Consider the following 26646-nt stretch of genomic DNA (forward strand, 5'->3'; position numbering starts at 1 on the left):
GGCAGCAGAAACAAGCTATGAACATAATATTTACATATAATCTGGGGAAATTGTAATCACAGTAATGATTTACACATTATTCAGTTACAGAGTAACATTATCGCTGTCAGCCTGGAGAATTTAACTCTAGTGCTGACTCTCTTTTAGCTGTTTTTGGTCTCCAGCTACTCTTGAGGGAAACATCAGTCTCTGTTCACCAGCTGCCAGCTGTGTCTGTCTGCTGTCTGCTGCTGAGCAGGTAGTGTACTGTGAGCTTTTAGAGATTATTTTCCACAAAAAAAGAAAAAAGCTGCCTGCTGTGGCCAAAAGAACATGAGAGCAGTGCGAGTGAACCAAAACAGGAAAGCTGTGGGCTGAGCAGCTAAATGTTTTTTTTTTTTTTTTTTAAGACATTGTTGTAAAAATATTGATTGTACGCACTTGAAATTGCATTTGTCTTTTGAAGTTAAAAAAAAATGTGTTGTTGGTATCTGAGGTTCTACTCTCAGTGGGGTATTCGCTTGAAGAAACATTAGCAGGCACATTCAGCCATCAGGCTTGTTATACAGAACAAACACTGAAGCATAGCAATCTACTGCTGGAGGCATTAGCATCTTAGCTAATATCTGTGGCGTTATGTACAGTGCCATCAAGTGTTCTGGATTTGTAAATGCAGCAACAAACAACTCAGACAGGGCAAGACCCTCATTGCTTTTCTGCAGTAATGTACATAGGCTTCGTTAATGTTGATATGTCTTGTTTTCATGTAGTTTTAGCAACCTCAGACCGCACAATGACAATACACTCCAGTCTACGCCTCCAACCAAGAAACCGCCATAAAAACGCCACTCATAGCCACAAATAATGCTCAGAACAGCACCAAACTTCAGCAGCAGTACAAATAGTGTTGCAGCACATAGTTTGAGGCATCAAACATCAGCTAGCTTTGCTGGATTTCTACTGAAAAGACAACACAACTCACCACTTTCCTGCAGCAGCTTGGTCGTTGTGGGGAAGCCATGCGAGCTGATTACCAAGTGCAGTAGAGTTCTGCAGCTCAAGGATTAAAATGTATGATTATTATTCTATTGAAATCCAAACAAAGTTCATATGTGTCTTGCTTACCAGTTTATAACAGTTATTATCGAGAGCGGACAGGGAAAAGAACAGCATTGAGCATTTCTAACTGCTCTCGGTTATCAACTCGTCGGGGCTTCCCTACAATGTCCAAACCAGCAAATTGCATGTTAACTCACTTGCAGCCAAACATACTGTACTGTATGATGCTGTTTGGACCTGAGGGCTTTTATTGTGACTTTAGGCTATATGGAAAAAAAAAAAAAAAGTTTAGTATCTCCTGACACTTAAACCAATGACCTTTGTATTTGAATGAATAAGTATAATAGTTTAATTGAACCTCAGCATCCCTCTCGTGACAGAGGCTCTTCAACACATGAATCAAGTTTTCTTTTTTCCTTTTTTTTCTGCGGAGGCGCTGCATGTTTTGATGTTAAGGCCCAGCTTATGTTACCTTTTGTATGAGAAGTTTCATCTTACACCTCTTTGTTACTTGTTGGCCACTATAAATGGGGAGAAATGGCAACAAATAGCCAGACCAAAAAATGAAGACTCTCAGGTGAGTGTCAAGAATTTCTAAACCCTCTTTTTAACCACACAGAGTATAAATAATATACCTGAGTGAAGATACTGAAATTCTGCAAACATCTAAAGTATTACTACAAATACAAACTGTTTACTGATTAATTAATTGATCTGATGCATAATGAATTTAGTGTCACTCCATTTTGCTGAATATGTGAAGAAGCCCAGTCTGTTGTTGATTATCTCTGAAAAGATGATTTAAAAAGCAGCTGACTTCAGATATAATTGCAATTTCATGTAAAGTTACATTTTTCCTTTGATAAATATTACTGTAGCATAATCACGCATGACTCTTTGAATTGTATTTTTTTCATAGTAGCACAGCCAAATGTGACTTAAGTGATTTTGCTGTAGCTTCTTAATCGTCTGCGGGCTTTGTCCTAACGCAGTTTGATCTGTGGTGTGTGATGACAATTTCTATACTCACAGAACTTCCTCTTGAAAGTGATAATGAGCGCTTTGATTCCCATTGTTTCGTTTATTTTCTCACAGGTGGGACCTCAGAACAATGAAGCTAGTGATCCTCGTGTGCCAGCTTGGCCTCGTTCTGAGGGCGGGTGCCCAGGTGCCTGAAAGTTGCATCGGACATGAGACATACAGACCTCCAGGTTTGTCACATCCTCATTTTATGTGTTATTTCTGCATTTCTGTCAGTTTCCACCCTCCCTTGCTACCTAGTCTCACATCAAAATGTGTAATAGATTTAGCAGTTTCACAATGATACATTTTATTTTGCTGCCATACCTTTTGATGTGCAACTTGGTTACGCCCTCCCTTCATATCTCTTTAAGAATTCAGGGACATAACTGCCACCTGTGGCACCGAGTATATTACCCTGAACATCTACCTGTGCCCAGTGTACCAAGCTCTCTACACTGAGTCTCTCATGGTCCTCAATAATCAATACGACAAACCCGAGTGTTTCGGGATGGCTGACTGGGCCGCTGACCCACCGGTCTTGAAGTTCATAATCTCCTTAAAGGAAAATTCCCTCTCATCCTGCAATACTACGCTGAAGGTAATGGTAGCTTTTCCAACTTCTTTTATCAAATGAGACACTTTTTTTCTTGTGGTTTGAGCATTAAGTAGATTTTCCAGACAATAATCAGAAAATGTGTGTTTTTTTAACAGATAATAGATCATTTGGGGGGCGGGCTTTTTGGTGACTTCTCAAATGTGCAGTCGGTCAACATCTCCGGCACTGTTACCTCTGTGAACACTGCTACAGGTATGATCACCTACCAATCGCAGATCCTGTACAAGTTCTCCTGCCTCTACCCGATGCAGTACCTCCTGAACAACACCAAACTGGCTGTGTGAGTATGACACCTGTGTGAAATCAGCAGGATTCAGCTACATCTTAAATCATCCAGGATTTAAATGCACAATATGAATGTATTTTTATCGAACACAGATCTGGTGCGAGTCTCATGATAAAAGACAACAATGGGAGCTTCATCAGCACACTGAGTATGCAACTCTGCAGAGTAAGACCTGCTCCAGCTTGTAGAGTTGAACAGAGAATATATTCTTTTTTATGTCATAATTAGATTTTGTTCTCACTTTTACCTGGAACAGGACAACCTATACAAAGAACTTCTCATTATCCCAGAAGAAGGACTCAGCCCAAGGACAGAGATTTATGTTGCAGTTAAGGCTACTGAACTATCAGACAGGTACTAGAAGGAATGGTTTGATATTTTGGGAAATCGCCTTATCCACTTTTCCCAGAAAAGAAATGGGGAGCAGCTTTTTAGTTTAGCTTAGTATAAAGACTGGAAACATGATGAGACTGCTACCCTGGCTCTGTCCAGTGGTGACAAAATCTATCCACCAGCAACTCTCGAGCTCAGTAGTTAGTTAACACATAGTTTCAGGTTTCAGTTATCCTCACAATCTGTAAAAACCAAGGCGTAAAAAAACAAAGCTCCTCTCAGATAATTAGTCTACTGACAGTGCTACGTTAGTAAGAAGGGACAGTTAAAATCCACCTGTCTGTCCTCACAGATTCAACGTGCTGCTGGACAGATGCTATGCATCAACCAGCCCATATCTCACACACAGCACCTATCATGACCTTTTTATTGGGTGAGTTACATGGATACATAACCACAGTGTATAATGCCGTCCACTCAACTCCATGCCGGCAATTTCAGCTCTTTCTTTTTCACCCAAGGTGTGCACGTGATGCACACACTAAGGTGGAGCTCAACGGGGCGTCTCAGGTGGCGCACTTCTCCTTCGAGGCCTTCAGATTCACGGAGCACAGAAATCAGACAGTCTCCACCTTCTACCTGCACTGCATCACCCGACTGTGTGAGGTGTCTTCGTGTAGCCGACTATTGCCTGTGAGTCACACCAGTCACTTCTTCTTCTTCTTCTTCTTCTTCTTCTTCTTCTTCTTCTTCTTCTTCTTCTTCTTCTTCTTCCTCTTCTTCTAACAGTTCAGACTTTTTCTGTGTTTTGAACAGAACTGCAGCTCTTCCCGTCGAATGTCAAAGAGAGAGGCCCAGTCTGTGTCTGACAGCACGACCGTCACTTCTTCTGCCATCCACGTGGGAACGCTGGACACCGACGCTGTGCTGAGCACCACAGACGTGCCTCCACGTTATCCCACTTTGGAACAAAACATATATAAAAGTGAGGAGAACTTACAACATGCACTTTCGCTCGGTGCATCTTACTTAAAAGAAGTTAAATATAAACCTTAAAATTCAGCACTTTTGCCACAATTATCATTCTGGTATCCTCTCCTAATAAAGCTCTTATCATTGTTGGATTGGCGTCAGTCCTGATTGTGACTTTTTGGTTTCATTTTTCAGACGATCCTCCAGCTTCCTCAGTTTTTAATGGTAAGGATCTCCTCTTTTTTTTTAAAAGCCAGGCCTCTCTGAACTCGTGGAGCCTCCCCTACATTAAAATCACAATATTAACCAAATTTTAAATCACAAAATGTTATGTAGGACTAGATATTAAGATTGCACAATATTATTTGATGTCTTAATTACTCTCTTTTCTTTAACACAAAAGTGGAAACAACATGCTAATTTGATCATGGGCTTGGTTAAATGTTTGAACCAACTCTGATGGTGATAGTCTGCTCTGAAAGTGTGACGTGTGTGGCTGGGACGATGAGGTGTGTGTAATATTCAATAGTGGACACATGCAGCATGATACCATCACAAAGCCCTGATGCTTCTTCTCTTTGTCTCTCACACAGGTGGGGCTACATCATCTCCGAGCTGCTACAGCATCCCCTCAGTGGCTGTAATTATCTGTAATGTCATCTTGAGTATTTGTTTCTAGTGCAACCAAACTTAACACGTCATTGTTCAAAAGGACTCGACGCTGTACATTTTAAAAGTTGACTCTGAATACAGGAAACCGATTACCTCAGGATTACCAGACCGTCCACTAGATGCACACGGCCTAAAATTGTTAGTCTACTTTACTTGGTAGTTTTTAGGTAACTGGTCACATTTTTGTTAGATTTTACAAAATGTTTTGTTAGATTATACATTCAACAAAATGTATAAAATATTTTCATGGAGTTATTGTTCTGCATCTCAACTTGTAAAAAAATGAACTTACATCTAAACAGCATCTTTTTTTAATCAGTCTTAAAACTTTGATGAACTGCACAATCTTCTTTTTTTTTATCTTTTCTCTTCCTTTATATGACTACTGATAATTATATTGAGAGATTGGAAAGGTACCTTCAAGATTTTACTTCCAACCTCCTCTTTTCTTTTAGCCTTCATATGGCTTTATTGACAGCACAGCTGAAGAGATGACAGGAAGCAAAGAGCCCCGGGCCGGGACTCGAACCCGGGGCTGCTGCAGCGAGGACAAATCCTCTGTACACGGGATGCCACCTCCACCAACCGAGCTAAACGGCGCCCTGCTTCCAACCTCTTCTACACAATGTTGGCTGGACAAAAGTCCATTTGGCAGTCACATATATGTTCAATTAAATTAATACAATAAATAAAAAAAAAGGGATCGCACATGTGATAATAATTCATCCTGGGATGAACGTGTTTCCAACTTATAGTTGTTGAGATATTTTATCAAAAACCACAAATGTCAACCTCGTGGTGGGAACAGAGGAAAACGGTAAATGGACTCTTCTATGGCGCTTTTTGGGTCAACTGATCACTCCTGCAGTTTACAGCACTAGTCATATTCAACCTACACATTCACACAGTTGACATAAGTATCTTCTCTCAGGGTAGGTTTCCTTAAAGGTATAGTGCAATGAAAAATACATTACCCACTTAAACACTTAAGAAGATGTGATGTACGATCATTTAAAATCTCTAAGTTTGTGCAGAAAAGTTCTTTATCTTCTTAAAAGTAAAAGTCACCCAGTAAGTTTTTATTGTCATGGACAATTTAAAAAACAGCCGCTGAGAAACTTCAATAAAAAAACACAGATACAATTTCAATGCAGAGCAACGTTTTGTTTTTTATTATCTCCACTGTTTGCCATCACATTTCTTACTGGTGATGTCAGTTAATATAAACCTTATAAAAAGATAACTGAGATTACATGTTGATAAATCGGCTCACGAGACAGTTAGGAAGGTGACGCACATCGAGGGCATTTAACAAATTCCTTTCAAAAACAAAATGGTGGACTTCTGACATACTGTGCATTGTTGTAAAGAATATAAATCCAGTTCCTGTAAACAGTCTTTAATCACAAGGCTTAGATGTAATTAAATAGAATGCACACACAGTAAATGTTATGGTTTTAGCCTCCATCAAGGTACTCAAAGATGAAAACCGCTGGACAAAGAGCGCTGATATTTATGATATATGTATATACTGGATATATACATGAAAGTGGCTTGTGTAGATATTAAGTAAAGTCTATACTCGCCTATAAATAGATGCTGCGCCAGACTTCTGTCTGGGTTGTATTGTGCTGTGATCGCTGCATGATTATGTTTCTCCGTGTGCCTCAGTGCTCACACGTGTATCAGCAGGTGTCTCAAATTTCAACTTTCTCTCCCAGGTAAAAGCTCACACCACTCACTCTCCAGAGGTGTTTTTGCCTGAGCGCCTGTGGAGCTGTTCACAAAGCCACCATTTTCAGGAAATCACTTTGTTAAGGTAGAAAACCACAGGTGGCTTGTAAAATCACAGTCACGAGGCTGACTCAAGCGTTTACTTTACTTTCACCAGAGATCCCAAAGAAGCTCGTCATGACTAAAGTTTAAATCAATGCTCTTGGAAAAAAAAAAGAAAAAGTTTTTTACCTCTCAAAAATACACGTCTTTGCAGTATGGCCCTCTGTAGCACTTTTACTTATTTGAAAGCAGTTTTGGCAGAGTTCAGCACTCTTAATGGGAGGACGTCCTCCACCCACTCATTCGGGGTGGTCCTCATGCGCTCCCAGAGGGCCGCCTCGTAGGGAGTTGAGTCCATCCAGTCCACCACGGATCCGTAACTTCTGCCTGCAGAGACACATACAGACAGTCACAAGCATTTCAACATGTTCTGTTCATTGATAACATATAGTGGAGTATTCAGCACCAGCTTTCAGAGGGAAATGTCAGTTTGTACTCCAGTGCTCATCAATAATTTGACTTCTTCTGTCAGTACCTGTGCCAGGTCCGAGCCTCAGGCCTCCCAGCAGGTTACTGGCGAGTCTGTCTCGGTCCCAGACGGTGAGCTCCACGCAGGCTTCTGATAGGTCAGCCTCTCTGATGCCATCATACACCATTGTGTGGTTAAACGCCGGGTCGGCTGTCCTCCGCAGGACACGTGTCTTCTGGCGACTCTTCCTGCTCGTGTCTGGCAGCACGAAGCTTCAGACAGGGAGGGGGGAAAGGAAACGTGTCGATTGATAAGACCAGAACATGAATAAATTGATTTTGCGAAATACATACAGGAAATACATACAGCTATCTTATTCTATGGTTCTGGGTGAATACGCGATCCTAATTGGCTGTAGGGTGTCAACTAAATCCCGATGCACAGACACCATACTGTATGACTACTGAAGTATCTACAGTAACAGGAAAACTTATAAATTAAGAATATTTCCAAAAATACAGATCTGTTTCTCTAATTAAGATGGATTTTTTTATGCATACCACTTCACATATGGGTCGATGGTGGCCCTGATTAGAGGCAGGTTCTTGCATTCCTTCACCCAAATGTGAATCTCTCCAGTGTTGGGACCCTCCTTAGCTAATCCTATAAAGGACAAATAAAAAATATAACCAACAACTTTCAAGAGCCAAGAATACGATCATTAAATAATAGAATAAAAAGTGAAGCGCAGACCCTCACTGTGGATGATCTGTGGCATGAAGCGCACCGCTACTCTCATCTCTCCTCGATCGTTGGACGGTGCTAGAGTGGGTGTTGTCTGAAAAACATTTGACAGGGTATGCATTACATAAATCCATCCTTTAACGCCCAAATTCCTCTGTACACAGGTTATACAATGACTACAGATCATGTGATACAACCGGCTCAAATAGATAGTGGAGTAAATGAGTAGGCTGACCACAGTCTGAGATGACCCGCTGTTATTTGATGATAAAACAGCCGCTGTGGATAAAGCAGCGCTGTGTGCCAGTGTTTTTCCACCTACCCGTGCTTTCAGGGCTAAGTAGTTCATCTGGGTGTGGTCAAAGTCCCATTTGGAGAGGTCCACGTCGACCTCGCCCAGGAAACTGTTCTTGCCAAAGGTGTCGTGATGCCAAACGGAGAGAATGAGCGTCTGGGTTCTGAGGTACTCCATGCGAACACGATACTGTAAGGACAGGGAAGAGCGAGCTGCTTTTGTTTGTCGATCGCCAGGTTCACCGAGCATGAAGCATTACCAGTGTGGGAAAGTGTCTGTGTGTGCTTAGTGCCGCAGGTATCATTATCTCTGTGGATTCCTACTCTGAGGATCTCGTTGAAAGTTGGATTCAGCGTCTTCTTTTTGACGGATGTTTTCCTCTTTCCAAGATTAGCTTTGTCAGGAACCAGGTAGCTTTTGACATACCTTCAAACGCAAAAAAAGAAAAAAAAAATTTATGCATAATGATGCTCTCAAATACGATATGGAATTAGTAATATTTAGGGACTTAACACACATGCCAACAACTGCTGACCATGTGAGACAGATGAATAGACAGTTGAAGAGAGTAGAAGATACTATAACAAAAGCGACATCAGAATTGGACAGTATATTTCAACTGAAAAGAACAGCAAAGACTTTGTACTCACGGATCTGAGCGGCCCCTCTTTGGGTCAACTGTGGCCAAGTCTCGACACTCGGCCACGAAGATGTGAAACTCTCTGAGCTTCTGAATGTAGTTGATGGAGAACTGGATGTTTCCCTGAACCTCAACGTTCCCAAAGTCTCCGCTGTACATGGTCATCACGCTCCCACTCAGCTAGGAGCAAACAGGTCGCCACACATTTCATATGATCAGCTTTTGGTATGATGTATATTCTTATTGGGTTAATGTCAATACCTGACAGTAACAATCAAAGCGTAAGAAAAAAAAAAAAAGCGAAACAAGCGGTGCAATTAAAGTCAGCGGTGTTCGGATGTGAAGCGTGTGTAAGCGTCGGCTGCTGTGTGTGACCATACAGAGGACAGAGACGCCATGCCAGAGGAGCTGGTGAGGTTAGTCATAGAGCTGCCCATCATTAGTCTTCCTTGGTGGTAACTGTCCTCGCAGGTGGAGTCAGTGTCTCTGTCAACTTCCTGAAACACAGACAGCAGGCAAAGACAGCTCCATGCACAAGGTCGCAGAGCGGCTCAGATCTACAGCAGGACTGAAAGATTCAGACGCGGCTTTACCTCCTTCTGTAAGAACGACGGCACCGATTTGCTCATCTTCTTCAGGTGGTCCGGGTCCGAAAACAAGGACGAGGAAGGCGACGGGATGGTTGAAACTAAAGAAATGTTGATTGGTAAGCAGAAGATTCACAGTATTGACTATCTCACCAGTATTTTTGCAAAAAATATCCTTTTTTTTTTACCAGCACTGATTCTTCTCATGTCAGCAGTCGGGTCTTGTCTTCTTTCTTGTCCTGCGAGAAACAAAATAATGAATCCAAAGTCAACCCGAAACGATCTGATCATGTGGACAGTCAGACTTGAGGAGAAGTCGAGGAGACGCTCACGTGGTGACAAGGAAGCTGTGATGTCCTCCATACTTTTCGCCAGGTTTTTAGGCCGTGCTTCTGCTCGCCTCAGTGCTTTCCTCACAGGGTTCTGAGCCTCATCAATGTTCTCACCTACGTATTGGAAAGAAAAAACATGTTAGTGTTTATGCTCATATTAGTTTAGAAAACAGTGTTATTGAACAGACAGCATATTTAACAGTAGACACATTAATCGCCTGTTTGTTTTCAGAAATCTTGAAAAAAAGATGACATAAAGGACAGAAAATGTCAAAGATAATCAATTCACTATATTGCAAAAGTAAGAAAAGCAGAAAATTCTCTCATTTGAGAACCTGGAACTCTCAAATGTCTGGTATAATTGCTGGAAAAGTGGGTTTTACTAGACAGCAAAAATAGTTTACAGATTTTCTGTTGACCGACCGGAAGATTTCAGCTAATCTCTGCAGCACAGTTCTAAATAGTTGTGGTAAACTGTGTAAAAATAAGTTCAAGTAACAACTGTTTGAAGTCGAGGCATTTCAAGCGAAGGAAATGAAAGGTAATTCAGATTAATGATGAATCAGTTTTTATGATATATACAGTAATATATGTTGTTAGATTTACAGTAAGTCTGCACATGTTTGAGTTTGATCGATAGCTGTATACATTCATTAACAACATAGGATGTTTTGTGTGTACTGTGTTTGCGGGACATATTGGACATATATCACACCTTCAAACTTCTGTGAAAGGAAGTTTGACATGAAACTGTGTGGGGTAGTAAGTTGGTGAAATGTGTTTTTATCTGTGTGGTTTCAGTGAAGTTTGAACCAAGTATCGAACCCAACCCACAAAGTAAACATGGGCAGTTGACCGCAGGTACATGTTGTGTTTACAGAGATTTGCTTCTGCCAACACAGATAACCCCACAAGGACATGATATCAAGGATCCTGCTGGACACAGCCCACTGTGATAATAATGAGTCTGCAAACAGCAGGAGTTCAACGTTTCAGAACAGAGGTTAAAACAGCCTTATTTTATATATATTCAAATTATAAAATGTCATCAATGCCAAAGATCTAATTCTTGACTTAAACTTGTTTTCTACTCATCTTTAATTGCTGCTGTTAAAAAAAGTTGTTTTTATTCTATCATAGTTGCATATTTATCCAAACTTAATGTCACTCTCTGCCTGGGTCGTCTGCAGTTCTTCAAAATTAAAATAAACATCTTTACTGATCTGATTAAAAATCTACTTAGCGAAGTCTGTTAATTTTCTCAAGTCCTAGATACTCAAAGCCTTCAAACACTCCTGCCTTAACTTGTTTTGAGAAAAAGAGGAATACTATCATACATAAAGACCAGCAGAGAAAAAAATGTACATTCCAGTTTCAAGATGTACACACTTATATATCAGACTAAACGTAAAGGAAATGTATTAACAATGTATTATCTCTCTTAATCACCCACTTAAAGTGTGTGGTTGTGTCTGACACCTTGTCCTCTGTCTGTATTTCCTTGATCTTGATCTTTCTTGTCAACATTTAGGCATCGGTTTGCAGCTCCCAGCCAATAACAGTGTGAGGTCAGGACTCCATGAAAACGTTAGGAGAAGGTTACTTGATTGCCTCCATCTCTCTCCTCTGGCCTCTGTTTGTTATGGACGTATAAAGAGCTGTAGGGCTGTGTGTGTCTGTTTGACCGAGGGTGGGATTGAGCTACACACATACACACACACACACACACATACACACTCATGCAACAGGCAGAACCAAAAGGCAAACAGCAGACAGGAAGCCTACACTTCTGCTGCAAACACATAAAAACTATAAAGGGTTGTGTGGAGGTGTGGGCCTTTAAGAGGGTAGGTGGGGGCAAATATGAATAATATATTTGATAAAAGCAATAAATCCTGCACAGTTTGCCTTTGATGTATCTGGACTAGTTAATGTTTATATTTATTTGTATCTTTTTTTATGATTTTCAGTTCAGATTCAGGTTATTTGTGTTAAACTGTAAACAATCTGAAGTTGGTGCTCACGGTTTGAACTGGTCCTCGAGGTCGACCAGGTTTCCGATGTGCTGCTCACAGATGACTCCAGACCTGTGTCCGAGCTGCTGTAGTTTGTCCACAGGGGGCGCTGATTCGTCTTGTTCCCCTTCCTGCCGTAACGATCCTCTGAGCTCACAGGAGTGCTGGCCCTCACCGGCCCGCCCAGGTCAAACTCGTACCCAGACTTGCCGTCTGACTCCTCGTCCTTCAGAGCCGGAGCGAGGGAGGTGTGGACGCTGGTCGCATCTGTCATACCCAGGTAATGTCGGTAGTCTCTGGGAACACACGACCTAGCTCGAGGAGTCAGAGGCTCATTTTCCTCGGATGATCTTCTCGACGTGGTGCCTTTTTCGGCGTTCGGCCTCTGCTTTCTACTCTGCGAGTGGACAGGGCTTACATCTACTTTAAATGGGCTCAGATCTCTTTCTTCAGGCTCACTCAGAGCGAACATGCTAGTGGCTCGACGGAGCGAATGTCCGCGACTACTTGAATAGCTAAAGCTGTCTTTTTTACCCTTCGGAGCTCGAGTTTCTTTTCCTGAACTGCTTTGAGGTTTTGTGGAGTCTTTCAAACTCCTCCTGGACTCTCGCTGCTGCTCAGCTGTCGCATAATTTGACTGGTTGTTTTTGCTGTCATTTGCTACTCTTGACCCAGACTGTCTATCATGGGGTGATTTGGATCGATTCTGAGGGGATGACTTTGCTGCTTGTCTTGTTTTCTCACGGAAAATCTCAGCATCCCCACACTTTAACTCCTGAGACGAAAGCTGGGCACTTATTGGCTCTTTCCTTTTGGGGCTTTTGGGCTTGTCAGTGGTAAACGATCCCTTGGTATCTGACGTGGCCTCGTCCCAGAACTCACGCAGAGTGTTGAATTGTGCTCGACTCGCACCCAGGCTAGGGGACGACTTCTCTATTCTCTGGTTCAAAGGAAGAACATTAAAATTTCTATCATAGTCTTCTTCATCGCTGCCTGAAATATTTCCAATTGACGTCAGGTCGTACTCTGACTTTGTGAATCTTTTATTCAGCTTTGCCTGATTGGCACCACGAGCGACTTTGCCATCCCCAAGGGTTCTGGGCTTTCCGGTGTAAAACATGGGCTTGTTCCTCTCCTGCTCCCAGAACAATCTGAGCTGCTTTATTCTCTCTGCGGTGCTTTCTTGATTTGTCACCCCACGTTTGTTTGACTGAGGGCTGTTGAGTCGGTCTTTATTCGACACATCCTCCTTTCGTTTGGGAGACATTCCCGGTTGCATGCTTCTATCCTCACTGTCCCTCCTCCTTGCATCTTCATTTGAACCTCTGCGCACTTGTGTTTTGGGAGTGATCTGTATATCCCCTTGCTTGTAGTCCAAGTAAGGGCTGTTTCTGGACATATAGAGCAACTCAGAGTCCGGACTGTCCCTTGTTTGTAGATCCGTATCCAGCTGAGGCACAGGAGTAGTCTTTGGTAATTCATCTTGCAGTGGGGTTTCTCTATATTGGGAAATACTCTCAGGTTGTAGATTTGGTTTGACGCTCTCAGATTCAGGACTCGGTCTGGACTGGATGGCAGTCCTCTGCAGTGGACTCAGTCTGCTTATGCCTAAAATATCAGTTTCTGAACCTCTTCTGTCAACTATGAGGGCATTGACTGCTAATTTTGGGTTTCTTTGAGTTGGAGTATCCATCATGAATCCCTCCTCGTTTCTATTTAAGTGAACGCTGTCTCCAGTATCTTTGTGTGGACTCAGTACCAGTTGCTGTCCTCTTTCGTCCCCATAGCTCCCCTTCCCATTGTATAATCCAGGAACAGATGGCATATCAGACACTCCGTGGGGCTTGTTCACTTTCTCCTCATCTTTCTCCGCTGAGAGCTGGGCAGGTTTTTGTCCTTTGTTGCTGGGTGTGATTGAGTTACTGATAAGTATTTTAGGGCCCACGTTGCTTTTCTCCCAGAATGACTTCAGATGGGAGATTTGGGGTGGTTGGCTTTCATCGTTATTATCCTCAAATTCCTGTGACCGCATTCTTTCTCTGTTGCGCTTCGCCACCTCCTCTTGTGTTTCGATCGCCTCCTTGTTGCCTGATCTATCTGTTCCTCTTGACTCTTTGGCGTCACTGCTCTGTTTCTGTGAGTGACTTCTCTTCATTTCAAGAGATTCCTTCTGTCTATCACTCATGGCATCCCCAGCATCTTTTCGTAATGAATCTTCGCCTCTTAATTTGCTGATTTCGACGTGTTTGTTTGAACCCGTGGCGACCTCTGGACCGTCCTCTGTATTGAGCCATTCACTGCTGTCTGTGCTGCGGCTGAACCAGTCCAGCACCTTGGCGATGGAGTCCTCATCACTCGTGGGACTGGTGGTCTGGGTGGATAATTTAAACACCTGGTTCTGATTGGATTTCTTCTGCATTTGCTTATCAGATTTATCAATGAAGATCAGATCGTAAGATACTGGGGGATCTGCATCTGAAAATAAATGTAAGAAAAGAGATTTGAACATTTTGTCAAAATAACATCAGAAATCTACTCTTTTCTGCCCTGCAGCAGGTGTGCATGGTCTATCTATCAGCCAAGGCCCAACACCCGCCACCCATAACATAACCTAAACTTCATTATAACTTGGTTGATGATTTGCTGGCCCTAAAGTAGCGCAGCTAGCTACAAACTCTTTTACTTTTGAGTGAGTTACTCACAGTCACTCCAGAGGATTTTAGCAAAACAACATGTGAATCAGTGTGTTTTACATCAACTACCTTGCATATTTAATGAAGAGGAAGTGACAACATCATTGCAGTTCATTGTTGCTTCCACCATAAGAGAGCTTTCGGTGTTTTTCTCAGCTGCTATTATAACAGAAAAGGGAGCAACATGTAATTATTCTAAAATGTTAATGTTTTGTACACTATCAGCCTTTTCTTCTTTGTTTTGGGGGGCGTTTTTTTAAGTGTGGACGCCAACATGTTCAAACTTTGCCAAGCAGATATTTTTTCTGCAATAAAGACGAAGATTAGAGACTACAACCCGGCTCGACAAATCTGAGGGGTCACAAGATCATTTTAACAAAATTAAGTTCAATTTCCTCTTAAAAACCTTTAAATTAAGCAATTTAATGATGTTGATCTGTTCACAACGCTTGTCACAGGCGATATGCTAAAAAGGCTAATGTAGAATGACTCGTTTAAACACGCTTTTAATTAGAGTCAGTAGTTATTTATTGCCATTGAACTTACCCACAGTGCTTTGAGGCAGACTCGGCTCTTCCTGCCTCATGGATGTTCCTACACTGCTGCTGTTTTCTCTGTCTGAATCCTGAATGCTGCCGCTGTGCAGGTCGACAGCGTTCACCGCTGCTCGCTCTCTTTGTGTCTCGCCATCCCATTCATCACTCTTCTGTTTGATTTCTCTGTCGGTGGACGTCTCATTCCTGGTGTAGGCTGGTCTGAAACTGTGCAGGTTGTTAGTTGCAGCAGGTGGATGAACGGGTTTAATTAAGATTTCTGAGTGAGATAAATCATCCACCGACCTGTCTCTTATTAGAGAAGGTGGGTTTCTTTCTCTCTCCAGACTGGAATTAGAGGAAACCTGAGATACATCACAGAGTGGCTGCTGGGAGTTTTCATGTAGAGACTTGGACGGCTGAACAGGCTGAGACACTTGATCAGAAGCCACACATATCTGAGGCGTTTCATCCTGTCCCTTCGTGTGGGACTGGTTAGAGCTCCCACTTGAGCCTCGCTGGAGGCTCCGTCTGGGGGCAGGAACAACCGCCGCTGACCCCACCTGAGCGTCTGACCCCGGGCCATTGTTTTGTGACTGAGCGGAGGTTCGTCTGGAGAGAAATGTCCTCTTTTTTGGCACTGGTCTGAACCCAACAGAGGAGCCCTCGGATGTGATGGAGCCCCCTGAAGTCTGACTGGCCTCTCCTGCCGGGTGGCTCTTCAGTGGAGATATGGGCTCTGAGGGAAACACAGGAATAAAGTCTCGGTCTGGATTATAGATTCAATACTGCCATCTGTAACCTCACAGCCAAATGCTGCTGAATCCCACACACTGGACCTTTATAATTCAAACCTGTCTCAGATGACTCCTGCTCCCGACTCGCTGACACATCATGATTTTCAGGTGGCTCGACAACAATCAGGGAGGCTCGGTTGAAAGGGTTGTGCCTCGGCTTAAAGGAGAAGGAGAAGATGTTTTACACGACAATATCCGCAATGTGAATGTGAATAAGGTTATATATTTTTACAAGAAAGGAAAACTTGTGGAGAAAGAAATGCTGATCTGGTTTGTACCGGTCTTGGAGAGCGGGCCTCTGAATTCAGATTCTCTTTTTCTGCATCACTGAAGGAAAAAAAAAAAGAGACAATTTAAGCATTTAGTCAGGAGATGTGAGTATAAAAGAAACATGAGCAGTGTAAAAACATCAAATGAAGTGCAGCAGCAAAGTGTGTGTGTTTTCTCACAAGTACACTGCAGTGTGCATGACTGAGGCCTGCTGACTCGTGAATAACGCTGATATCAAAGAGGACGATGTCGGACCAAACCTGACCTACTACAATATCAAAGGAAGTCCAGTTTAAATACTTGATGAGATAAACTCATCGTTTTCTGGTATTTTGTGGCTGAAAAACAGGATTTATTTTAGAGGAAAGCAACTCTTTAATGATCAAACTGATTCAGGACCTGCACTGCAAAACAAAGGTTTTCACATTACAAATAAAGTTTCAGTGGTTACATTTGTGAATTGATTGTCTTGTCGATTCTGTCATCTTGTATTTGTGATTTGTGGTGCTTTTTGACCAGTTTGTCCACCTCCCTCCACCTGCACCTCACCCCCTCATTAAGTTAGTTTGTATTTAAGTCCAGTCTTTAGTTCATTCAGTCTTTGTCTTGTCTTTTGCCTCCATCTTGATTAAAACTTCACACACTGATTTTCCTGCCTGCCGTCTACTGCAGTCGGGTCCACCCTCTCTGTTTTGATAACTGATTAATCATTCAAGTACATATTTTACTCAAAAACATGCTGGTTTCTTCCTCTTCTTCATAAATGTAAGGGTTCATGCTTTTCCCTTTTTCCATTTGACAGTAAATGAAGAGCCCTTGGTTTTCCGAAAGTTGGGACAGCTGGGAGGATTTGTGATTTGTGATGAGCGTTTTTCAATTTTTTGACATTTTAAAACAAACAACAATAACTTTAGTCACATAGCACCTTCAGCGCTCCAGGGTCTGACTCCTCTGGTTGTGTATGAGCCCAGAAATCTGTCAAATGCAACTGAACATTCGCATTAGTCACACAGGTGCGACCTACATTCAAAAGGTCAGATGAACATGTTGTTGCCTATAAAAACGAAGTCGTGGAGATAGTTGAAATATTTTCTGTCAATTATTTTGTTGTGGGGTTTTATGCATCTCACGTGTGCAGTGCAAGCCCTGTCATGCAAACACGAAATACAATTGATTGACTATTAGCGTAAATAACTGTCAGAGTCACCGATCATATAAAATGGTCATCAGTTGCAGCCTCACAGCAAATATTGACCCAACTAATAACAGATGGGTGTGAATGAGTCTCAGAGTCAATACACATGGACTGAGCTGCACACTGTGAAAGTATCTAAGGGAGCTGTGATCATAATTTTTAATGAAAAAAGAATGAATACAATTATCCTAATAGATAAGAAACCGCTGAGCAACAGGAGAGAACATCCTGCTGCGGTGCTTCCTCCAGAAACAACCACAGACTGACGTCAGCGATCCTCAGAGCTCTGTTCAGTTAGCCACTTAACAAACCGCCGCTCCGTTTTCCCGTCTCACCACATCCTGCAGCGCTGTGAGCAGTTAGCTGCTGTAAAACTGCCGCGTCCCCAGTCAGCACCACCTATGTTTACACGAGCTGAGTCACAAGACGGCACACACTCTTTTTCACTCTACACACATGCACAGAAAGAAATTCTGACACTGTGACAACAAGAGAGAGGAGCTGAAACTGTTTATGTGGAAGTGTTTAAATCTGAATTGGCTCCTTGTAGTAACATCTTTATATAGTGTGTTTGTTTCTTCTTCTTTTTTTTTTTTTTTTACTTTTACTGTGAGATTCTAAACAAGTGTTTGTGGTTGGCACAGACGACAGTGAAAAAAAGTCATGAGAGCGTAGAAACACAAATAACAGAAGAGGTTATGGAGAGACAGTACAGTAAATCTGCGAAGAAGAAAGGAGCAGGAGGAGTCGATCGTACTTGATCTCCTGTGGCTGCAGTGCTTCCAAACATCTGGCAGGTTTTGGTGGCGGGGCGTCTGAACCTCGACTGCTGGGCGTCTTCGATCTCTCAATTCTTAGAGACCCGTCTGCAGCAGAGTAAAAGGGAAGGAGGATTTTATGAATATGCATTCAAAATATGCAGGTTTATAATTCTGCGTTATTTAGATTTTAGAATAAACTCTGTTTTAAAACTTGTAAAATGAAACAAATCATTATGTTTCCACTTGTTATCCAGCAGAGGGTATTTTTATAATCCCACAGTCCTCGTCGTTCTGTCCCCGGAAGATAAAACTTTTGGCCCGGGGCGAAACCACAGTTTAAATCCAATATTTTCAGCTTTACTCTGATCTTCTTCTCCGCTGTTACAAACACTAAGTCCACTGTGCAGCATCTGCAGTTGCAGGCAAGAAGTCTGTGAAAGGATTTCAAATTTTGGTTTCTCGCCCCGGGCAGTGATTCTACCCGTCCGGGCAGACTGTGGACATCTGAGAGATCATGACGATCACCTCTGAGGACGTGACTTAAGGCTGGATAACAGGTAGGAAAGATGTTTCATAAGGACATCGAGACAGTGGCACAAATAATATCATAAGTACTTCAATTTCTGTTCCAGGCCTTGACTGTTTTCCCCTCTCAAGCTGACAAACCTAAAAAAAGATCAGGATTTCAAGTATGCGTGGGGACGTCGTACAGAATCGGGGTCACGATGCCGTCATATCTTGGTTTTTGTGCTGTTGTTAGCCTTGTTCCCAGTGTTCTGCCTCCCTCCTCACCTGCACTGCATCACCTTTGATAGCACAGCCCTGTTCCTGGTGTCATTCCCTGCTTTCTTGAATCACCTACGCTCACAACCCCCACCTAAACCTCATCCCCGATAGTTCAGCTCGTGTTTAAGTTTGGTCTGTCAGTGCCTGTTCCTTGCTGTTGCCTGTTCCTGCGATTCATCTTGGAACAAAGTGCTGCAATTGGATTTGCCTGCTGTCTCCTGCATTAGGGGCCTCTTTTGTAGCTGAGAAGCTGTTTATCAGATCAGATTCTCAGCATATTTCTAATTAACGTGTTAGTTGCATTCCATCCCTGCACAGACGAGTGCAGAGTTTGCTCTCAAACCAGCCCTTTGTCAACAGCACAGAGCGAACACACCTAAAGCAGCTTTCTTCTGCTTCATGGAGGCCAGGATGATCTCAGAGCCGTGGATCTTGTCCATGTGTCTGCGAGACTTGGCCTCGTAAAACCACTCTCCCGTCAGGTACTTGCGCTTGGTGTCCAGCTGTGAGCCGCTGTTCAGTATATCCTCCAGTTTTCTGGAGGGGAGACACAAAGGAGACGTTTACAAAAGAAGCTTCAGTCAGGAGGGTCTTTCTGTACTGTTATTATTGTTATTGTTATAAGTGATGTTAATCCCAGCTGCAGTCATTTAAAACACACAGGATATTGTTCCTGTGCAGCCCAGTGGCTACACAGACACAATAAAAGTCTCTTGTGAGGAAGCAAATACAAGATAATGCCTCCTTTAAACTGCGATGAATGGAGAATCTGACACTGTTTGAATTCAGTTTGAGCAGCGCTAATCTCTCAGTGTGAGGTGAAATACAAAGCCAGGGGCGGACAAAGAGGAAACGGACCGCAGCAGGGTGTGTTGATGCTGTCCACGTCACAAGCAAGACTGAATTTCTGCTCAACCTTCGATACTTTTGTTTGGATTAGGGTTTGAAAGTCCTAAATCTTGGTGTCTACAGGTGTCAGACACTTGAGTTTAATGCTTTTCATGACCTTTAAGAGTAATTGTAAACCAAATTTAAGACGGATGTTTGGTCCTTTGGTATGTACTGCATATGGTCCTGTCCAGAGGTAGATTTTATGTAAGGATACAGTTAGTTGAGGGAGTTAGGTTCACCTAGATGTCACCAACAGGTAAATGCAAGGATGAAGCAAGAAGACGGTCACAGATTCAGTGGCAGGTTCACAATAAAATGTTTGTGGCCATACAAATTCCAATTTAAAGGAATAGTTCAAATAAAAATTTGGTCATTATCTCCTCACACTCATGCTGATGGAAAGTCAGGTGAAGCTTTGTAGTCCACAAAAGATTTGAGGAGCTTCACAGCTAAACAGCATTGCAGCATTCCCCTAAACAACAAGTAGCTGGAGACTTCTTTAAAAAACGAACAAAGAAAAAGACCAAATAAAGGATAAAATGACTCCACACAGCTTGTCTGGCATAATCCAAGTATTCGGAAGCCCTGAAATCCAGACCGGTTTGAAAAGACATTATTTAGGCCTCTATATAAGCTGAAATCTTTGCTGCAGCTGCTAAGCTAAAAGCATTAGCATTTACACTGTCGACCACACATTAAATAAGGTAAATAATGTTTTCTCAAACCTGTATGGAGCCATTTTATGTTTAATTTTCAATTGTTTATTTATGTTGAATACAAGTCCCCGTCTACTCATATATATATGTATATGAGAATGCTGCAACACTGTTTGGCTGTGAAACTGTTGTTGCGTGGACTAAAATTCTACACCAGACTTTCTATTGGCATAGGAGTTCGACGTGTATGACTGATTTCTCATGTTTTGGTTGAACTTTTCCTTTAAGACATGCAATTCATCAGGGATTTCATAACCTAGAAAGTTAGATTTAAAATCTTTGCATGATGTTTTATCAGACGCTGTTTTCCTCCTGAGGGCAGCTCGGTTTAAGTAGCTAAAAATGCTCATTATCCAATCTATTCTTCAGTGCAGCATGTAGTTTCCACCCCGCCTCATCATCGGCCTTATATAAGAGCGGCACATGATCTAACTGAAGGGAGGAATTCAGGAAAACATTTCCATCAGCTTTAAATTGAATCAAAGGCATTTAAAAAAAAACAAAACAAAAAAAAAAAACGACCGCTCCAACTCATCTTTACACGGCGGTCATGTGAGAGAAGGGGTGGCACATTATTACAGGCTGCTGGACTTAATCCTTTTACACTAGACTGCTCGAGACACGGCGAGCATTCAGCCTCCCCGCTGATGGAAAAAACTTGGCCGGCCGATTCCATTAAAAAAAACCCAGAGTGAAGAAGAAGCACATTGTTTCTTCTCGACTCTTGAAAATGAAATAAAACACATCCTCAGAGGGGGAACGCTTGGAGGTTTCTCTCCTTAGTTTAAATGCGTGGTGGCATTTCAGATCTTTCCCTTCTGCTCCAGCACATGGGAGAGGGGTCAGGGGCCTTCTGTTTGTCTCGACAAGCCTTGGATATACACTACGAGGAATGCTGTGAGAGCAAAGGAAAGGCTGATTGAGAGTATCGTGAGAGCCGAGAGGAGGCGGCGTGAGGCCTCACTCTGCTCAGTGTGGTCATCAGACTCTTCACAGGTGAGGTGTCTCATCATCGAGGCCTTTAAGGGCTTTCTATTCCTGTCCGACAGAGCAGCATGATCCTCTCCCATGTGTGGCTCTAATCTAATTGCACGTCTCACATCGAGACTTCTCAGCGTTAGAGGGCGGCGTGTATCCGGCCAAGCTGTTATTGTGTTATTCTATTACGGCCGGTCGTTTGGACCAGCATGTCAGCCGTCCAACAAAGGCCTCCTCTCATGGAACAGGCGATGGAGGGCCTTATCAAATCACGACAATGACATTAACCGAATAACAGGACATCAACTTAAATGTCGGCCAAGATGTTTTCTGCTCATGCGGAGTGTCTCCGGGATGTCACACGTCTCTACCTGATCCTCTCCTCCTCGGCCTTCTTCAGCTCGGCGTCCCTCCTCAGCACCGTCATGATCGCCTCCTGCTCCTCCTCCGTCAGGTGGCTCAGGTCGATCATGGCTCCTCCTCCTGGTTCTCTCAGCGGGCAGATGTGGAACACACTCAGCAGCTGCAGACAGCTACCAGCTGTGAGACAAAGTCACATCGTCACATCCTGCAAAGCCACGTTTTCACTCACTGTTCCTGTATTTTACAGCCTTGTTAAAGCCAAGGTGGAGTGAAGTGACCTCTTATGAAACATTCAGAGGAATGTCCTCTGTTCCAAAGTTTGTGTAAGGGGTTATTATATTCTCTGAGCTTTGTTTCGAGTAAACAGACCTCAGCGGGTAACAGAGCAGACAGTCTTCGGCCGTTGTTTTTGTGAGATGTCGTGCAAAACGCTTCTGATTAAGCCCAACGAAACCCATTAAATCCATTCAAATCAGAATCATCTGAAATACTTGAAGCTTCTCCAACAAGTCTGCCAAATTCTCCAGCTCTGACAGTAAAATTAATCTTCTGTAGCTGCTCTGCACAATGGTAGACAGTACAACATGTCCAGTTTATGTCACTTTATCCATCTACTTAACCACAGTTCAGTTTTTTTTACCCCATTCCATTTAATTCACAGCTGCTTTTACTTACTATATTCTGATTTGAAATCTAAGTTAGTATGATATTACTTGCTGGTTTCAGACCCTTTTCTGCTTGTGACCTCTTCTGTAAAATCTGTGTCTAGCATGTAGATGTCTATCACAGACACTTCATGTCACTATTATCGCTATTATAACGTCAAAATATTTTTAAATCCTTCAAAGAAATACCTAACAAAATCATTGAACCTAACATTTTCATAGGAAACATACGGAAGCCGAGAATGGCCATAGATTTTTATTTTTTTAATGCACTGTTATCTTGTGATAACGACTTATTATCTCGTTATCTCGATATAACAAAGGTTGTTTTCTCGTGATAAAGAATTAATTCATTTTGTTATCTCCATATAACACATAAATTATGTGTTCCATAATATTGAATGAATTAATAAACCTTTAATTACGTTTCACATTACATTGCTAACTTAACATCAGCTTACATTTACGTTACCTTAGCTGAAGCAGCCAGATAGATAGGAGTTTGTCTTTGATATATCGACATAACGAGATAGTAAGTCTTTATCAAGAGAAAACAACCTTTGTTTTCGAGATAATGAGATAATAAGTCGCTTTCATGAGAAAACAATCTTTGTTATATCGACATAACGAGATAATAAGTCGTTATCACGAGAAAACAAAATTTGTTATTTCGACATAACGAGATAATAAGTCGTTATCGCGAGAAAACAAAATTTGTTATATCGACATAACGAGATAATAAGTCGTTATCACGAGAAAACAAAATTTGTTATATCGCCATAACGAGATAACAAAGATTGTTTTCTCGTGATAACAAATTAATTAATGTGTTCATCTTGATTTCAACCTACAAAAGCTTCGGTAGTAACATCGTCTGCCTGTCGTGTTTTTCAGTTCCTCCCATGATGCAACTTTAGTCATGGTGACAGGTTAGGCAATTCAAAATAAATCAGGAAACCAATATCGCACTGTGCGTCAGCGAGCAATGATCTCGATAATAAAATTTCCGCAGAGTCAACTTATTATTATCAATGAAATCTTTTATTTTTCTATCCCTAATCTACGGGACATTACCAGTCCCATCATCTTAACTCTAAATGGTTTTGCTTAAATAACTTTTTGAGGCTCAAAGAGGCAGAATTCATCTTCTTCTCTCTGCCAGTCATCATCTTACAACCCCACAGACTTTTAGAGGAGCCCAGACTGGAAACAAACTGGAGCAAACTGACCAAATTGTGTGTAAAGTAGTTAAAACTGTCTCCATCTGCAGCAACTGTACACATTAATACAGCAGTCTAAAAACTCTAAATGAATACCACTGAAACTTTTAATGCCAAACAAGAACTTTGACCATTTGAGTAAACTTCTTCCACCACTGGTTCTCCACGATTAGCTCATAACCTCTCTGACTGTCTGAGCATCTTTTGTTTGAGATCCCTGGAAAGACCTCCACTTTGTCGTGCAGCACTTCACAGTGATGCGAGGCAGCATCCGCGAGATCAAGAGATAACAGGCGACAAGCTGCTGAAAATGATTCGCCCACAACTTGTTTTGCCTCTGTTATCAAACGCATTACGTTTGATTTGATTTATTTGTTTGTTGTGTCTCCTGGAGTTTGATTTGGCTTCAGAGGGAGATCACATGGTGTTATTATCAGCGTCCCTGCATCACCACCTCGGCTTTTAACAAGATCATGATTCGTCTTTGTCTCAGCTGAGAGGGATTCCTGTCTGAGTCAAAGGTCAGGGTTAGAAACTGTGACATCATGTGACTGACAGAGAGCAACTGAGTACATTTAGTACTTTAATTCCATTTCACACTGCTTTACGCTTCAGTTCCACCGTGTTTCAGAGGGAACATTTGTACTTTTTCTAAACTACATTATTTGATCATTTTAGTTACTTTGTTTATTTAGACTACTAATATAAAAGATCATGACGCAACATCATAGAATAAGATAGAACTGTATTAAAGGGGCACTCTGTAGTTTTGGAAAAGAAATCCAAATTAAGGATTGTAATATTTACAATATCAATGAGCTAATAATACAAACTCAGAAATATTTATCTTCTGTATAAGTGAATAAACAAGCTGTTCTCAGAGGAAAACACAGTTTGAAGCTAGAAAGGTGGCAGGGTCCGCCACATATAAACAAAGTCATGAAAACAAAGATAGTTTGTTTTGTTTAGAAATAAAAAATAAATCAGTCAATGAAGATCATTCTCTTCTGATTAAAATTTCTTCCTGAAAACTACATAGTGCACCTTTAACTTCAACTTTAACTTAATTCCTAAGCCCCCCAGCAGATGAAGTATATCCAGCAGTTAAACAAGTTTCATCTTTAACAGCTGCAACATTACAGCAATGAACACACAAGATGCAACTTTGATTATGACGTAATAATATAAGAAATGCCTAGATAAAATGATAACACCTTTACTTGAGTATTTTTGCAGAGATCTAAGCAGACATGCAGGTATCAGGACTTCTTCCACCAGCTGTTTATCAAGTGATGTAATTTTACCTTCATTATTCCAGAATGTGGCTCTTCCTTCCTTCACCTTACTCTCAGTATCTGGGAATCAACTTGCAGTCTATCATTTGCTCTGTGAACAGTGTTGACATGTGGCCTACCTTACAGCACACCCGCAGGCTTGACACAAACAGCTCCTGTAACTCCCATCCTCATGTGTTGGACAAAACAAAACAGTTAAAAAAAAGCAGTGAGGGCTTTCACCTCCTCCTCCTCTTCAGGACTGCAGCTGCTGCTGGATGCACTGGACTCCCTGGACTGGACAAGGTTGGAAGAGGGTGGAAGAGGAGGGTGGAGGAGGGTGGAGGAGGGAGGACTGTGTGTGTGGATGGGAGGATCTGACATCGAACATCCAGCTGGGCACTTTTAAATCCTTTTTCAGTGTGTCCATCTTTTAATCTGGGGCTGGTGTGGCCATTTAAGATGCAATATTTAAAAAAGGAATTGCTGTTTTTCTTCTTTTATCAAACTGACCCAGGCTGATATGTGGGATGTACTGTCAACTATCGTCCAGCAGATGTCCTCAGTTTCCGCTGGTTGCTCTCATCAGTGTGTTTGACAAAAGGGTGTGAACTTCCCCAGAGGCAGGACAGCAGGACACGAGGTATTTCATGTTCACAATGCAAATAAAAGGCATGAATGCCTTAGCAACTGTTTGGAGCAGACAGACAGTATTTCCACTGTGATCCTGGTGTTATTCTGTCAGGTCACCTCCGTGGTTTTAAAGGGACACTATGTAGTTTTTGGAGAAGAAATACAAACACAGATTATTATTATTTTCTTTAGATATTTACAACATTAATGAGGTAATAATACAGATTATATTAAATGAATGAACAATTGAGCTGTTCTCAGAGGACAACATTGTTTGAAGCTAGAAAGATGGCAGGGTCCGCCACACAAACAAAGTAAATCAGGATGACACTGTGTTGTCTTTTAAAATGTGCATTGTGTACAAATTGTCATCCAGTTAAATTCATATTCAAAACAAATAGGGGGCAGCATTTCACCCAAAGAACTAACCACTGCTAACTGTAGCTACCGTTAGCTTGTTAGCTCAGTTAGACTTGCAGCCAGCAGTCCAGGCTGTGTGCTCAGGTTACTGTGGAAGTGTTGGTGTTCACACTGCCACAGGAGCTTAACGCTAACTGTGATATCTCTGTGACATGTTACATAGATGTCATCATGTCAACTATTATTTCTTCACATTCTGCTGATAATCTTTGTGATTTTAAAATGTTTTCAACTAAAATTCTTAAATACTGCACCTTTAATGTCACTTTATCAAATTGAATTAATTAATTTAGTTTGTTTAAGTATATTAAAAAAAAATCCCTCTTCTGATTGAAATTTCTTTCCCCAAAACTTTGTAAAATGAGGAATAACACCTTTAAACTCCTACATTAAGATCAAATCGTAAACCGTTATGATTTCAGCTGGCGGGCATGTGTCTAAAAGTCACGATTAAATCAACATTTCAGCTTGTGACCACTTAAAATAAGGGAGAGCGTATTTGATAACCCTTGGGAAAAGTCTGACAAGAGGAACCAAATTGTGTGCAAAATAAATATAATAATATATACAGGCTGGATTAGTCTGATAAAGCACCTGCTCCTCCAGAGGCCCTAAAAACTTCTCCATTCACTATTATATAATTGGTTCTTGAT

General features: G+C 41.8%; 2 protein-coding genes across 3 annotated transcripts; one reads left to right on the plus strand and one right to left on the minus strand.

The window, feature by feature from the left end:
- Positions 1-1425: 1425 nt before the first annotated feature.
- Positions 1426-5642, plus strand: LOC119012004 (zona pellucida-like domain-containing protein 1). The gene is made up of 11 exons (XM_037085447.1): positions 1426-1615; positions 2134-2249; positions 2433-2957; positions 3056-3128; positions 3220-3317; positions 3649-3729; positions 3818-3989; positions 4113-4281; positions 4464-4493; positions 4862-4908; positions 5396-5642. The coding sequence occupies exons 3-11, from the start codon at positions 2872-2874 to the stop codon at positions 5618-5620; spliced, it is 981 nt and encodes a 326-aa protein (XP_036941342.1). The 5' UTR covers positions 1426-1615; positions 2134-2249; positions 2433-2871; the 3' UTR covers positions 5621-5642.
- Positions 4120-25223, minus strand: sytl2b (synaptotagmin-like 2b). Of its 2 annotated transcripts, none has more exons than XM_037085430.1 (20): positions 25081-25223; positions 21790-21958; positions 19210-19370; positions 18044-18152; positions 16100-16148; positions 15879-15978; positions 15038-15763; positions 11808-14273; positions 9784-9897; positions 9640-9690; positions 9458-9552; positions 9245-9361; positions 8875-9044; positions 8548-8650; positions 8252-8413; positions 7939-8023; positions 7746-7848; positions 7252-7457; positions 6906-7103; positions 4120-4257 (listed from the first exon to the last, which is right to left on the minus strand). In XM_037085430.1, the coding sequence occupies exons 2-19, from the start codon at positions 21888-21890 to the stop codon at positions 6955-6957; spliced, it is 5067 nt and encodes a 1688-aa protein (XP_036941325.1). In that variant the 5' UTR covers positions 21891-21958; positions 25081-25223; the 3' UTR covers positions 4120-4257; positions 6906-6954. The 2 variants fall into 2 exon arrangements, with proteins under 2 accessions (XP_036941325.1, XP_036941333.1); XM_037085438.1 differs by lacking the exon at positions 4120-4257 and having other exon boundaries at positions 6921-7103; positions 15038-15252; positions 15331-15763.
- Between the last annotated feature and the right edge of the window lie 1423 nt (positions 25224-26646).

Source organism: Acanthopagrus latus, chromosome 2 (genome assembly GCF_904848185.1).
Source record: "Acanthopagrus latus isolate v.2019 chromosome 2, fAcaLat1.1, whole genome shotgun sequence".
In the NCBI taxonomy this organism is placed as follows: domain Eukaryota; kingdom Metazoa; phylum Chordata; class Actinopteri; order Spariformes; family Sparidae; genus Acanthopagrus; species Acanthopagrus latus.

Coding starts and splice junctions, on each gene's coding strand:
- sytl2b (XM_037085430.1), bottom strand. CDS start 21,890: ATGATCGACCTGAGCCACCTGACGGAGGAGGAGCAGGAGGCGATCATG. Junction 16,149..18,043: donor CTGCAGCCACAGGAGATCAA/GTACGATCGACT, acceptor TTTTTCCTTCAG/TGATGCAGAAAAAGAGAATC. Junction 8,414..8,547: donor CTTTCAACGAGATCCTCAGA/GTAGGAATCCAC, acceptor CTGTCCTTACAG/TATCGTGTTCGCATGGAGTA.
- LOC119012004 (XM_037085447.1), top strand. CDS start 2,872: ATGATCACCTACCAATCGCAGATCCTGTACAAGTTCTCCTGCCTCTAC. Junction 3,318..3,648: donor GCTACTGAACTATCAGACAG/GTACTAGAAGGA, acceptor CTGTCCTCACAG/ATTCAACGTGCTGCTGGACA. Junction 4,494..4,861: donor AGCTTCCTCAGTTTTTAATG/GTAAGGATCTCC, acceptor TCTCTCACACAG/GTGGGGCTACATCATCTCCG.